This window comes from Pinus tabuliformis, chromosome 4_1 (assembly GCF_031772625.1).
Source record: "Pinus tabuliformis cultivar Carrire ecotype Pingquan chromosome 4_1, CPIR1, whole genome shotgun sequence".
Lineage (NCBI taxonomy): Eukaryota > Viridiplantae > Streptophyta > Pinopsida > Pinales > Pinaceae > Pinus > Pinus tabuliformis.
Window position 1 is genome coordinate 273,188,105 of NC_142303.1, and position 14,908 is coordinate 273,203,012.

At 41.3% G+C, this 14,908-nt stretch overlaps 1 protein-coding gene across 2 annotated transcripts in view; it reads right to left on the minus strand.

Moving 5' to 3' along the window:
* The window catches only part of LOC149175309 (uncharacterized), a 485,878-nt gene extending 482,987 nt beyond the window's left edge, over positions 1-2,891 (minus strand). The window contains exon 1 of one of the 2 annotated variants that reach the window (XM_089419596.1): positions 1,826-2,891. In XM_089419596.1, coding sequence (XP_089275722.1) covers positions 1,826-2,291 — 466 coding nt within the window. In that variant the 5' untranslated portion in view covers positions 2,292-2,891. The remainder of the gene's footprint in view (positions 1-1,825) is intronic. The other variant, XM_089419594.1, reaches the window with a different exon arrangement.
* Positions 2,892-14,908: the final 12,017 nt, after the last annotated feature.

Genomic DNA, 14,908 nt, shown 5'->3' on the forward strand with positions numbered 1-14,908 from the left:
GGGTTTACTTTCTGTTGACTAATGTAATCTGCCAATGGTCGCTGATCTGTAGATTGCTGAATTGTACATATTCTGTTGGAACACCGGCATACTTGGTTGTAATCTGTGGATTGAATTCAGACTTACGGAATGTAGAGTTATATTGTGAGCAATAATCTTAGATCTGTTAATTACATCTGTTTATATTCTCATTATCTGATTGCATACGATATATACGATATTGTATTGAAAGCCCTAGTCACCCAAGGGTAAATTAGGGTACAAATTTCATTGGCTGAATACAAGTTGACACAATAGGACTTTGGGACATTCAGTCTAGGAGACTCCAATCATCCGAGAGGAAGTTGAAGACCACCAAGCTAAAAGCTGGCACCCACAGATTTATAGCTATACGCCCAGGCCGTATTCTCTGTAGCAAAGGTAATACCATGGAACATGCATACTGCCACTGCTGCGCGAGGAAAGAACTCGAGGCACTCCATAAGAGAATTCTGAGATGTGAATGCACTGCACAAATGGCATATTCTACTGACTCCTACGCAAGCCTTGTGGCATATGCAAACAGAGCCACCCTTAACCCTCTGACAACAGGAGAACGTTGGGACACTCCAAACAACCTGCAAGCTCTTCACATGCATATACAGCATCTTAGAGCATGGAAAAAAGAAGGAAAAGCAGCACTCTGCAGCCTTCAGGCCAAAAGCACTAACATGGAAGTTGCTCTCACATCGTTGACAGTATCATAGCACGCATCTCCTCCTCTGCCAACTTTCTTGTGTAAATGATGAGTCCTCCAGCCTGACCAAGACCAGCACCCAATGGTGAAGAAGCAGAACATTCAGGTCATCCATCCATATGGAAACTATTGCTAGTGCCTGGAATGAGTTGTACTATTCTTTTTCTATGATGCTTATATGTACGGGAACTATGTGCTGCTTCTGGATAGCTCAACAAGTAATATAGTTGGGGAATTATAGGAAGAAAAACTCGGTTTTTGCTGTGTATAAGTAGATTCACTGAACTAGTTGTACGCTGTCTGGCAGCCCCTTTTGATTTATATAAATGGCCACTTCTTTAAGAAAATTATACATATATGTAGAAACAAAATATATTCAAAAAAACATTGTGCATATATAAAAAAATATATAGTATACAAGTACTTAGAGGCTATGAAATTAATTGCACTGTAAATATTTTGCATTTTGTTTGAGGAATTTGACAGGAAAAAACAATTATTCATTGCGATTTGAATTTGAACTGTGTTAAATTTGATAAAGAACACCGTCGTTTGGGGTAATGACATTTAACACAGCTTTTAAACCAAAATGACTGAATAATTCTTCCTGCTATGAAAGCCTAAATTCTTTGATATATCTACAGTATTATAAATGCAATTATAGAAATAAAATATATTTAAAGAAAAAGTGTTCGTGAATAGAAATTAGTATACTTGAAAACAGTGATATTAAATGCACTGTAAATTTCTTCCAGCTGTGACAACATAAACCCTTTGATATACCTACAGCATTAGAAATATTTATAGGAATAAAATGTATGTAAACAAAAGGTGTGCATATATAGAAATTAGTATAATTAAACCGAGAAATTAAGCGCACGGTAAATTTGTAATTTTTAAGCATTTTTCTTCAGGCGCGGAACGGTCGGTGACAAAATTAGGGTTGTAAATTGACATAAGCTGATTTTGATTTTGCACATGTTTCGTTTAAACGGCAACTGGAAGCAACGATTAGACTTAAACGGCCCAAAATTGAAGGTGACAGGCAAATTTCATTGTAAGTATGGTTACAGACTTCATGGTGAATACCTGGCTGTTCCTGCACTCTTGGCTGCAGAAAATCAACCTTGGTGGAAAGACAAGCACCAGAGGCAATGGCAATGGCAGTAATGGCGACATTCGTTATGGTGGAAGTCACAGCAGCGGGAACAGAGTAACCCCCGGCCGTAGACGCCGCGGCAATCGCAGCAGTGCCCGCATTCATCACCGAATTAATGGATGCAACCGGCAAACTCCGCATTATTTGCTCGAAAGTGCCTCGTATACCAACCCTAACATACCTCGTCATATTGGTAACGCTCTTTACTGGTTTCGAACCCCAAACCGGCATCGGAATCAGTGGCGTAATAAAGCGCTGATTTAAACCGGGACCCGGTGACTGGATTGCGAATAGTAAAGATTTTTTCATCCCTCTTGACATTTCTGCTTTAAACGTTGCTGCAATCGACCTGCTTTGCATCCTCTCGCTCTGCAGATAATTGAATTCTACCTCCATCTTTTCCGCAGCTATTTAGAGTTTTCTCCTTCCATGCTCAATTTCTATCCCAAAACATTCGATGATCCTTCATTACAGATAAAGGTTGCTGAAAACTTCCAAAATGCTTCGAATATTTCAATTCCCCCAGAGTCCCGCGGTTGGCGGAGAGAAAATTGGAATTGTGTAACGATAAGTTATCACCCAGTGGACGTGAATGAATATTCATTTCAGCAACGTTTGTAAATATAATAGAGGATAAATCGTAACCCAAAATAACTTGTGGCCATGGCCAAACCACAAACGATTGACAGGGATGGACGAGGGAGGATCGTGTGGTTGGTGTACTGTGATGGACACTTAAGGAAAGTGTGCCCATCAAATTCGATTGAATGGAAGCACCGAGCTAAATTATATTCGGCGTGAACGAAAAGAAGAGACCAAATACAAGATTCTGAACCCTGTTTTTGTCTTTTCGTTCCTTTTATACGAGCGGCCGGTCAGTTGGATTTGAGCCTTAGATCATCATCGTCTCCGTCACAGTTAAAGAAAAACGTACGTGGTAATGGCGAATTTCCTATGCGTGACAGGCATGCATATTTTCACACAGATCATCATCGTCTCCGTCACGGTTAAAGAAAAACGTCCGTGGTAATGGCGAATTTCCTATGCGTGACAGGCATGAATATTTTCACACAGATCATCATCGTCTCCGTCACGGTTAAAGAAAAACGTCCGTGGTAATGGCGAATTTCCTATGCGTGACAGGCATGCATATTTTCAACTTAGTGTGACATGGGTCATACAGACTGTGCGCATAAATATATATATATATATATGTTTTGGTAGAGTACACATGTACACCTTAAGTGTTTGTTGAGGCGGACATCATCAACCCTTACCATGAAGGTGTGTGGTGGAGCGTACCATCACCCCGTGAAGGTGGATGTGAGGGTTACCCATCATCACACTCTCCAACAAGGTTGGTTTGATGGTTGGGGTACGAGTCATGAACTTTTAGATATGTTTTAATTCCTAACAAAGGAATATTTGTTTTAATGACTTTTATGAGACCAAAACGGTATAAGGGACTTAGATGTATGACTAACAAAATATATATCATTTAATCAAGCTTTTTTCCATTATAGTTTTTTGGCATGAATCTTGATCAAAAAGTGTGTCGTTTTGTGAAGCTTTCTTTCCACAAATAGTTCATCAAGAGTATCCACTTTCAGGTCGTTTTCGAACTGACTACGAATGTCTTTATAGGCAAGACACTCCATGATGAAGTGTCATTTAGTTTCCACTACTCCTTCCTCACAAAAGACACAAGTTCTTTCTTCCTATTCTTCCTTGGGAACTACCCATCTACCTGTTTCGCATCTAAGATGATGAGATCCAGTCCTTAGTTGTGCTATTAAAATCTTAGCTTTTCCCTTGATTGCGGCACTCAAATAGGTCTTTTCATTATGCGACCATGTTGGGTTGAGATTATTGATGTATATCATTTTTTTACCTATTTTTCCCACATGGCAGTCCTAAATTTTTTCAAGTACCCAATTTTTTATTTCCCCTTTAGAATGAGGACAGTCCTGCCAATTGATTCCCCATTTTCCCATCCACTTGTCATTCTACTTCCTCCAAGTTTTCTTCCTATGCTTTAACTCTTCTGCCACAATCAACTTGGGCCACCGATGTTCATCCATGTCATCCACCTTTTTTAAATACGTTAACAGATGGATGATTGCTAAAGCTTCCATCGGAAACAAACCAGCCTCTGCTAGCAAGATCTCATATGGGACAGTAGATTTGACTCTAAAGTTACTAGTGATTAAGTGTTTTTGAATTCTTTCTACTTGTCTCCATTTGTTGTTGATCCGGATTTAAACAGGAACGCAACAAATTACAGAGATAACCATATACACAAAGATGCAGCGGAAATAATACTTCATTTCATTAATGGAAAATACTGAAATATGCTTACAACCAGAAATGGAAATAAACCAGCTAGGGCGATGGTAGCTTATCTCTGAGAAGAGATGTGATGGCTACATGCCTCTGAACTGTGTTACAATGAGGCTCGAAGGCCTATTTATTGTTGAGAAACAATGGAAAACCCTTAACATTCCAAAACCTAACCCTAGGAGATGAAACGCCAAACTGTGGGCCCCGTTTGGGGGTAAATTGGTACATCAACTTCCCGGGGTCGTAACTTTGGCATATGATCTCCGTTTGACGCGTACAATAGCTCATTAGAAAGATCTATCCGAGCACTATCATTGTTGGAACGCGTAACATCGGTCCATTCCATGGACCCATGTTGCCCCTGGATTCCCCAAAAAACGTCGTTTAGGGCCTCAAAACGGCTCCGGAAGTTCAGGACCTGAAAAACTGCTAAAAATAGTAAGTTGTGCTACAATTAAGGAAACTGAAAATGTTGAGAAAGACAATGGTGGGGGTCCAGGTGGACTTGGCAGGTGGCCACCAATATCCACCTGGATCATTCCTCCCCCCTTAGGAAGCAATGGTCCCCATTGCGTTGAGCTCCTCCATGAGATGAGGAAACTTTTGCTGAACTTGTTCCCTGGTGAGCCACTTGCCCTGCTGAAGGAGTTGGCCTGCTTTGACAACTCGATACAGTTGGATATTCTGTTGGCGAGTGTTCTTGATCTGTGTGTCCATGATCCGATCAGTTGCAGCTTGTTCCATGCAATCTGGATTTAATTCTGTGGGTTTGAGCTGTTCTGCAATGTCGGATGTGTCTAGCAATGGTGGAAAGTATGGCCGAAGGCGGTCCACATTGAACACTGGGTGCAGGCCAAGGAATGGGGGAATGCTGAGCTCAAATGCATTGTCTCCCATAGCCTTAGTAATGGTGTAAGGACCATATCGGAGTGGTCTCAATTTCCGATAGGCTCCAGTAAGGCATTCCTTTTGCAAATGCAACCAGACTTTGTCGCCCACCTGAAACTTGTGTGGCACCCGGTGTTGATCATGTCGCTGCTTGTACTTGGCATTTGATTTCTCAAGAATGTCATGGACCTGCTGGCGAATATGTTGGATGCGCTCAATGAAGCTGGTGGCCTTATCTGTTTCGGACTGGACATGAGCTGAATTCATGTGAGTAGCTGCAAGGGGCATGGCCACATCAATGGGGCATAGTGGCTGGAATCCCAAACCCACCTGAAAAGGGCTATGGCCAGTGGAGCTGTGAAGAGCTCGGTTGTAGCTGTGCTGAACATAGGGGAGGCTCTCGTCCCATGTGCGTGGATGCTTTGAGTTATACATGCGCAGAATGTGCACAATCATCCTGTTGACAACCTCTGTCTAGCCATCAGTTTGAGGATGGAAGGCTGTGGACTTCGTGAGTTTGGTGTCCAGCATTGACCAGAGACTGGACCAAAATGTGCTGAGAAACCGACTGTCCCGATCTGAGATGATAGACTGTGGGATCCCAAAGTGCACCCACACTCGTTCAAAGAAGAGTTTAGCAGTGGCTTCTGCTGTGATATTCTTCTTGCAGGCCATCATAATGGCCATCTTCGAGAACCTGTCGACGACCACAAAAACACAGTCATTTCCATGCTTAGTGGAAGGAAGGCCTGACATGTAATCCATGGAGATGGATTCCCAAGGTCGACTAGGGGTAGGCAACGAGGTATAGAGGCCGTGCTTCTTAATGGTCGGTTTGGCAATGGCATAGGCAGTACATGATCGGATGTACTTCCCAACATCCTGTCGAAGATTCGGCCAATAGAAATAATTTTGCAGTACTGCCACTGTTTTCTCGACCCCGAAATGCCCAGCAGCCCGACTGTAGTGTGCTTCCCAAATCATCTTGGCACGCTCTCTTGAAGGAACACAAAGGTGACCGAGGTGGCATAATAGGGCGTCCTGGAGGTGAAAATCTGCAACATGCCGACCCTCCAAGAGTGTCTGGTATGTGTGGCCGAATTCTGGGTCGCTTTTGTAGAGAAGTGGCCAATCAGCAGTCTCGTGCCCACAAGAGTTGAGCACGGTGGTTAGCGCCATGATCGGTGGCCGACTGAGGTAATCTGCAACATTATTGGTGCTGCCCTTTTTATACTTGATATTCAAGTGAAACTGTTGCAGGTATGTAGACCACTTCTGATGGCGATCATTCTGCAATTTCCCTTGGGTCTGTATGAACTGCAGAGGTCGGTGGTCTGTGTGGATGACCGTTTCCTTCCCCAAAATGTAATGCTTCCATTGTCGGCAGGCCTGTACAATGGAATACATCTCTTTATCATAAGTGGGGTACTTCCGGACTGTGTCTGAAAGTGTTTCACTGTGATATGCCACTGGATGTCCATGTTGAGTAAGGACTGCCCCAATAGCATAGTCAGAGGCATCTGTCTCGACCTCAAATGGTTGTTGTAAATCTGGTAATGCGAGCACTGGTGTCGTGCAGAGGCGATCCTTCAATTCCCTGAATGCCTTATGTTGAGATTCAGACCAAAAGAATTTTGCTTTCGCCCCGCCCTTGGTGACTTGACTCAAGGGCCAAGAAATATGAGAAAACCCCAACACAAACCTGCGGTAGAAGTTGGCAAGACCTAGAAAGCTGCGGAGCTCTGTTAGAGTGGTTGGAGAGGGCCAATCCCGAATGACTTGGATCTTGGTCGGATCGACATGCACCCCCTGTTCATCAATGATGTATCCCAGACACTGAACCTGGGTCATGCCAAAAGTGCATTTCTCCAAATTGGCACATAGCTTGTGTTGCCGCAGTGTTTGGAGAACCTGTCGGATGTGGTGGAGGTGCTCTTCCCAACTCTAGCTGAAGATCAGAATGTCATCCAAGTATACTACTACAAAGGAGTTGGTGAATGGCCGCAAGATGTCATCCATTAGCCTCATAAAGGTTGCAGGAGCATTCGTCAATCCGAAAGGCATGACCAACCATTCGAAGAGGCCCTCCTTGGATTTGAAGGCAGTCTTCCACACATCGGAGGGTTCGATTGGTACCTGGTGATATCCTGACTTCAGATCGATCTTGCTGAAATATTTCGCCCCCTTTAGTTGGTCTAGGAGGTCATCAATCCGCGGGATCGGGTACCTATTACGGACAGTGATCTTGTTCAGCACCCGATAGTCAATACAGAGTCTCCACGTCCCATCCTTCTTCTGTACCAACACGATCGGGCTCCCACAGGGCGATGAACTCGGACGGATGTGACCTTTCTGCAGGAGCTCCTGAATCTGCCTCTTGATTTCATCGTTCTCCAGAACGGAGCGCCGATAAATTGGTCCATTGGGTAGCGGCGCACCTGGGGTCAGATCGATGGAGTGCTTGACTTGACAGTGCAGAGGAACCCCTGCCGGGGAGGTGAAGATCTCCTCGTACTCCTCCACAACCTTGTCCATCTGTAGTTGTCGTGCAGAGGGACCCCGTTTGGAGGCTGCCGCCACTATCTTCTTCTTTCCTTGAGGGCGTATCATCAGGAAAACAAATTTCCTGGTTTTGGAAATGATCTTACTGCATTGTTTTGCAATAATCAAAGAGATGGCGGCAGGTGGTGCTACCTCGGGTATCCTGAACAACTTATTTCCCAATGTAATAATAACAGCACGGGACCTTGATTCATACACAGCATGTCGCTTCCACAAGTATGGTTGTCCTAGTAATACATCACAAACTTCAAGGGGAGCAATGTCACACAATACCTTGTCCGTGAAGGGCTTGATGTTGTATGGAAGGCGACACTGCTGGCTCACGCGAAGATATCATCCTTGGTGAAGCCACCCAATGGTGTATGGTTGTGGATGTGCTGTGGTCGGTAAGCCCAACCGCTTCACGACCTCTGCCGAAATGAGGTTCTTTTGACTCCCGCTATCAACAATGAACTGTATCGGGGAGCCCTTTACCCACATCTGGGAGTGGAAGAGACGCTCCTCCTCCTCTGGATCTTCGGGTTCATTTTTCTGGATCTTTGCGGTAGCAACAGTGGCGCTGGGATCCGCATCAATGATCTGCTTCCCTTTTTCATACCCCTTATCGGGTTCTGACTCAGAGTTGGAACATGCATCTGATTCTGAAACCTTTAGCTCAGCCACCAGTGACTGCTTGGCCCGACACTCACTTGTGTTGTGAGTGGAGCTCTTATGGAACTCGCACCATTTTCCAGTGTCCTTTCTCGGCTTCGCGGCGCTGTTCTTTGCTTGCGGCTTCGGCTGGTTGTCTTGGGTTGTCCCGCCTTGGCTTTGTCCTTTGTTCTGTGGTTTAGGGGCACCTTTCCCCTGCTTTGGATTCGCAGATCCAAAGTCTCGCTTCTTTTGTTTAAACTTCTGCTCGACCTTGACGGCATATCGGTATGCTGCGCTGAGCGAGGGGATGTTTAGGAATTGTATTTCTTCCTGGATGTACTTGTGCAGGCAGCCACGGTATTTGAGTATCAAATGTTGCTCCGAATCCTTGATACCCAACTTTGTGCGAAGGGTATGGAAAAGATTGGTGAACTCCGGCACGTCTTGGTCCCTTCCCTGCCGCAGCGTGGTCCACTTTATGTATTCATCCTCATAGCTTCCGACAGGGTAGTACTGCTCCTTGATGGCATCCCGGAACGAATCCCAGGTGGGTGCGGTTGAAAATAGTGAGCTAGTACTTTCATCCTTCTGCTCGCAGTAGGTTTCCCACCAGTCCTTGACGTGGGGGGCTGCTTTGAGAAGAGCAAAAACAATATTTTCCCGACTCGAAAATTCATGAACAGAAAAATAACCCTCTAGCAGATTTAACCATTTATCTACGGCATCTGCGTCTATCTGACCCTCGAATATGGAGATTTCAAAATTAACTTGTACCTTAAAGGGTGTGGCGTTTCCAGAGTAGCTGCTGGAAGCCGATGCGTTGCTTCTGGGTAGCCGCTGAAGGATCTGGGCAAAGCTGTCCATCATCGCGTTCCGTTGTCGCTCGAGGGCTTCTTCGAGCAAGATTTTGATGGGATCTCCTGCCCCCTCGTCTTTCTTCTCGTCCGCCATGGGAGGCCGTCGGGATTTGCGAGGCTGGTCTTGCAAAGGTTCAACCAGTTCAAGCCCTAACTCCTTATATCCCGACCTTGTTGGGGACATGCAAAGAAAAACAAAGAAAAAGCAGACCGCTCTGATACCACTGATCCGGATTTAAACAGGAACGCAACAAATTACAGAGATAACCATATACACAAAGATGCAGCGGAAATAATACTTCATTTCATTAATGGAAAATACTGAAATATGCTTACAACCAGAAATGGAAATAAACCAGCTAGGGCGATGGTAGCTTATCTCTGAGAAGAGATGTGATGGCTACATGCCTCTGAACTGTGTTACAATGAGGCTCGAAGGCCTATTTATTGTTGAGAAACAATGGAAAACCCTTAACATTCCAAAACCTAACCCTAGGAGATGAAACGCCAAACTGTGGGCCCCGTTTGGGGGTAAATTGGTACATCAACTTCCCGGGGTCGTAACTTTGGCATATGATCTCCGTTTGACGCGTACAATAGCTCATTAGAAAGATCTATCCGAGCACTATCATTGTTGGAACAAGATGGACCCATGTTGCCCCTGGATTCCCCAAAAAACGTCGTTTAGGGCCTCAAAACGGCTCTGGAAGTTCAGGACCCGAAAAACTACTAAAAATAGTAAGTTGTGCTACAATTAAGGAAACTGAAAATGCTGAGAAAGACAATGGTGGGGGTCCAGGTGGACTTGGCAGGTGGCCACCAATATCCACCTGGATCAGTTGTCTGACACACTACTCCCCCAAATTGCGCACCCATAGAGGACAACCGGAGTAACAAACAATCCAAAAAGAGTTTTCTTGGATATCTAATCCCATAATTCTACTTTCCTGCATCTATTTTGAAGAAGGTAAGATGTTGTCCATCCCCCTTGAATCCTTTCAGTTCTACATGTCTCCCAATTGAGTCTATTGTGAAAAATAATTCCTAGGTACTTGAACTCTTCCACTAACTCCAAGGCTTTTCCCTCAAAAATAAAGCTAACATGTTGTTTTTTCCACTTCAAATAGAAGATCATGACTTTAGTTTTGCTAGTATTTACATGCATCCCCACTTCTTGACAAAAGAGCTCTAATGCCTTCAAATGCTCTCTCAAACCATGAGCGGATTTTGCAATTAGAATAAGGTCGTCTACATATACAGAAGTAGCTTCACCACATATCCCACCAGTTGAACACCCTCTCCACTAGAGTTGTTCACCCATTCTTCCAACTCATCAATATATAGACCGAAAAGCGTGGGGGAAAGAGGACACCCTTGCTTAAACCCTATGTCACTACCAAAGCACTCAGAAAAGACTTCCTTAGTTCTGATTTTAGCACTAACTTTCTTGTAAAGTTTATGCACTGTTGCTCTATAATCCCTTGGAATTTCGAGCTCTTCCATTCTTCTCTAGAGCTTACCTCTAGAGACAGTGTCAAAAGATTTCTTAAAGTCAATGAAGCAGCAAAAGGCCTCCTCGCTCTAGACATCCCAAACTTTTTCGATGAAGTGCCTAAGAGTGATGCAATGATCAATGGTAGAGTGCCTTTGCCTAAAATTGGCTTGCCCTTGAGCTCCTTTACCCTCTTTTTCTACCCAGATGTTGATTCTACACTTCACCATGCTCCCAAACAATTTTCCAAGAAGAGGATTGACCATAATAGTGCAGTAATTAGTGGGATTATTTATGTATCCACTTTTGTAAAGAGTGATAACCACGCTCGTAGTCCATTCCACTAGAAAATCGCCTTGAGGACCTTGTTGAATATCCTTTTAATGATTGGAGCCAAGGTCTCAACACCTCACTTTAAATGATTGGAAATGTTTTAGAATATCACCAAATAAGAGTGGTGATTATATTTATTGAGATTTAATTTTTTTAACAGATAGGTTGAGTTTCAAATGATTTTTTGGGGTTTTATAATAGAGTATTTCTAGTTTTAACTATTGGTGAGATATTTAAATTTATTAATGAATGGAAAATAAATAAAATATTCTTTATTTAAAGGGATTAGATTTAAATTTAATAGTGAAAAACATAAAGTTTTTTACTATTGGGTAGATTTAATTTTAATAAGAGCATAGTCTAAAGCTTTATGATACTTTGAGATAGCGATTGAATGTGTGGCTACATCCAGAGAAATTATATTACATGACCGCCTGACCCGTGCGTTATCACTTGGAATTTTCCTAGCCGTGAAGGAAATTCTAAGGTAACATTAAACTAGTGTTGGAGATCGGAAGCTACCTTCCAATCGAGAGAGGACTTCTCTCTTATAAGTAAGTCACCCAGTGTCACCTCAATAATTGGTTATGTAATTAGTAAAATGGCTAGATCTTTTGGAAGTAAGGGTTTCAAAATCACTGTGGTGGGGCTGAGAAAAAATCCATTGGGCATGGAGTCGAGAGATATGAATAATAACCAAAAGTACAAGAATTTGGTTAGTGAAGCACGCAGTTTTAAGAGGCAGGGTAGACACACTTTCTTAAACAATTGAAATTTTAATTAGTTGAAAGATGAATTGAGAAGGCACTTCATCAAGATAGGGCATCTTTCAAAGATGAATCCTAGGATGACTTAGAAAGAAAATGTGGCAATATTTTAAACAATGAACGGACAAAGCTTCAATCATGGATGAATATTGTAATCCATAGAATCTGCATTCAAATATGAAGACGGGACAGTAAAACGAAATATAAAAGGAGCACAAAAACTTAGAAACGGATTATGAAATCAAGAGAATTTCTGATATAACAAGCTTCATACTTCTCGCTTGAAATGCTTCAATTAAACTCAAAAAATCTAATACAATCAAACCACGGGGTTTTTTTAACTCAAATCCCAACCCCTTTTTACATATAAAACATAGTTTATATAGAAATACATAAAATCGTCATCCTATCTTCTTGGAAATAAAATTACCAGATAATTAAAATACATTTGATATTGCTGCTAAGTGTCTCGAATACTAGAGTTTGAGTCTAAAGTTGTTAGAGTTGATCGCTTTAAATATAGGATTAGGCTTTGATCCACTGATGTTACTCCTTGAAAACTTTTTCCAAATGTATTCTCGCTCTCTTATCTTGGAAGTGCTTTGCCATCTATTCTCAAGCTGATTAAGTCAAATATCCTTTGAATCTGGAAATGAAAAGTTGTTAACCTATCATGAGCCACCTGTTCCTTGATATTAGACTTTACTATTGCATATGACTCCAATTGCAAGAATGTTACCTTTAAATCTGGAAACAATCTTCAACTGCCATCCAAATGTTTTACAGCTACCCTTATTCTAAAAGTTGCTCTGCTATCTCCTTTTACATTTGGTAACTATGCTTGGTGCCCTTAGTGAGCGGCCTTTGGATCTAATTTCACTTGCTTACCTGATAATAGTCAACATATATATGTATTTTCATATCATGATGACATCTCATGAGCTTTCCATGGGCATTTCACTCTCTTGGACAACTAGGCATCATATTTTCACCTGAAGAAATATAATCTACAAACTTTTGAATGCAGAAAGAAGAATGCATTGTGTTTTACTTGGCAGTTTCAACATTTGGACAATCATGTTTCGAAACCCTTGAATATCTGGAAACCATATTTGACAAGAAGTGAATTCGTAATAATGTTCATTGGCACTTGGTAATCCATTTGGCATTTAGATATTCTATATAGACGTTGTTGTGCATAAACTTATGCCTACATGAGCTCCTCCCTTGGCTGTGACTTGACACTTGTGTTGGTGAGTGCTTGGTGCTTTGTCTTGTGAATTAGTAGTTGGTTTCTTGACTCATGGATATATGTGGTAAAAATGACACTTGAAGATTGAGATTAGATTAAATCCAATATATATATATATATATATATATAGATATATAGATAACCATTAATATCCTGCACAGAGACCAGAGAACTAAATAAGCACATTAATTTTATTTTATTTTTTAATCACCAAAGTAACCTTTTATTTTTCCTAATAAAAAAGGCCACTTAGTCTCAAGAGCAGATTATCCTTGATGGCAAGATTTGAAATCTCGATTGACTGGTTAAACGACATTTAATTTGGTAGCACTTTTTATTTACATTGTAATGATGAGCATTGTCAAATTAAAAGACATCGCTTGTTTAAAATTGGAAAATCAATGTCGTTTTAGGACCGCAGTAAGAGAGTTGATTTCAAAGAAATTTTGCATGTGATAATATCTGGCTCTAATGGGAATGTTGTCCTCTTTGCAAGGCAACAAAGAGCATGTTTACCAAGTGCTTGATCCATTGGTTGTTCTGAACTCTGAAACCTTATCTAAAAATGTTGCTACAAAGTGAAACCATTCTTGTTGCAAACCAAACTGATATTGTTGAAAATATTCTCAGACCTTTGAGCTTATTTGCAAACAACTTCCTACCCTAATCTAATCAACTTAAATATCCAATCATGTAACATCAAACTCCCAATGTAGCCAATCAAGTAATTGGCTTCTTGACTGGACTCTGCTTTCACCTTCTTCAAGCAGCAAGAAAATTTTGAAAGATGGAAGCTCAATATGAATTTTGAAACCAAATTCAATGTTCACAAACTTTGAAAAACTAAGCTCAATTATTAACTCCAAGTTTGTTGCAAAAGGATCCTAATATGAATGAAAATTGATGTCACAATAATCCAAGAGGCTGTCACTTTGATCCATAAACTTTCCAGCTGCATTTTTGCTTTTATGCAATTCAACCTTATGGTTGTCATAAAGAAGCTGGAATTTTTCATAAAATTGTTGCAATGGAATACTTCTTTATAAAGAAAATATCTCTCATTGCTTTTGAAAATTAACATCCTTACCATCATCATTTTCAAAATCCCCGTAAGTTAGTCATTGCAAATTTTAACTAATAAAAATTTCAATGTATGAAGCTATAGGATCATGAAAATAATGAAAAGATCGTTGTTGATTCATAATATTGTCAACTTGCTCCAAAAATCCTATGGGATTTTGCATCAGCTTGAATTCCTCTGTTTTATTAATGATTTTAAAATCCCCTTTCAGAAGCTCGAATGAAGAAAAGCATAAGGGCAAGGAATTACCTTCACCTAACTCACCACTCTCTTGATCTTGAATATCAACAACAAGAAAATTTTGGACAACAACTTCAAAAACATTATCATTGAGACTTTTAATAAAATGCATGACATGCTCAATCCTCTGCTCATAATGAAATGGACCAAGATTCAAATCAAGTCTCTCTTGAACACGCTCATTCTCTTGTTCATTTGCACTTGAATCTTCAGCCGAAACATGATTTGAGAGCTTTCCACATGCTTGAAGATTGTCATCTATTTCTTGTGCATCAATGATTTAAGGGATCAGTGTAGTGCTGAAAATTCAAAGTGTTCAAAAGTTCTCAAAACCTAAATGACTCGATAGATCTTAGCGATCTAAATCTAATGCAACTTGTTTCACTCAAAACCGATATTGTATGCTCCTGATATCATGTTTTGATCGAATTCCTAAACAAGCAAAATTTTAAAAGTTGGGTTGCAAGTATGCCTAGCCAACAATTTGTACGCTAACTAGGTAGGTGACTGGGCAGATGATTGTGTATTTTATTGGCCAATGGTTTGTTGACAAGTGTCTCCTTTTTAT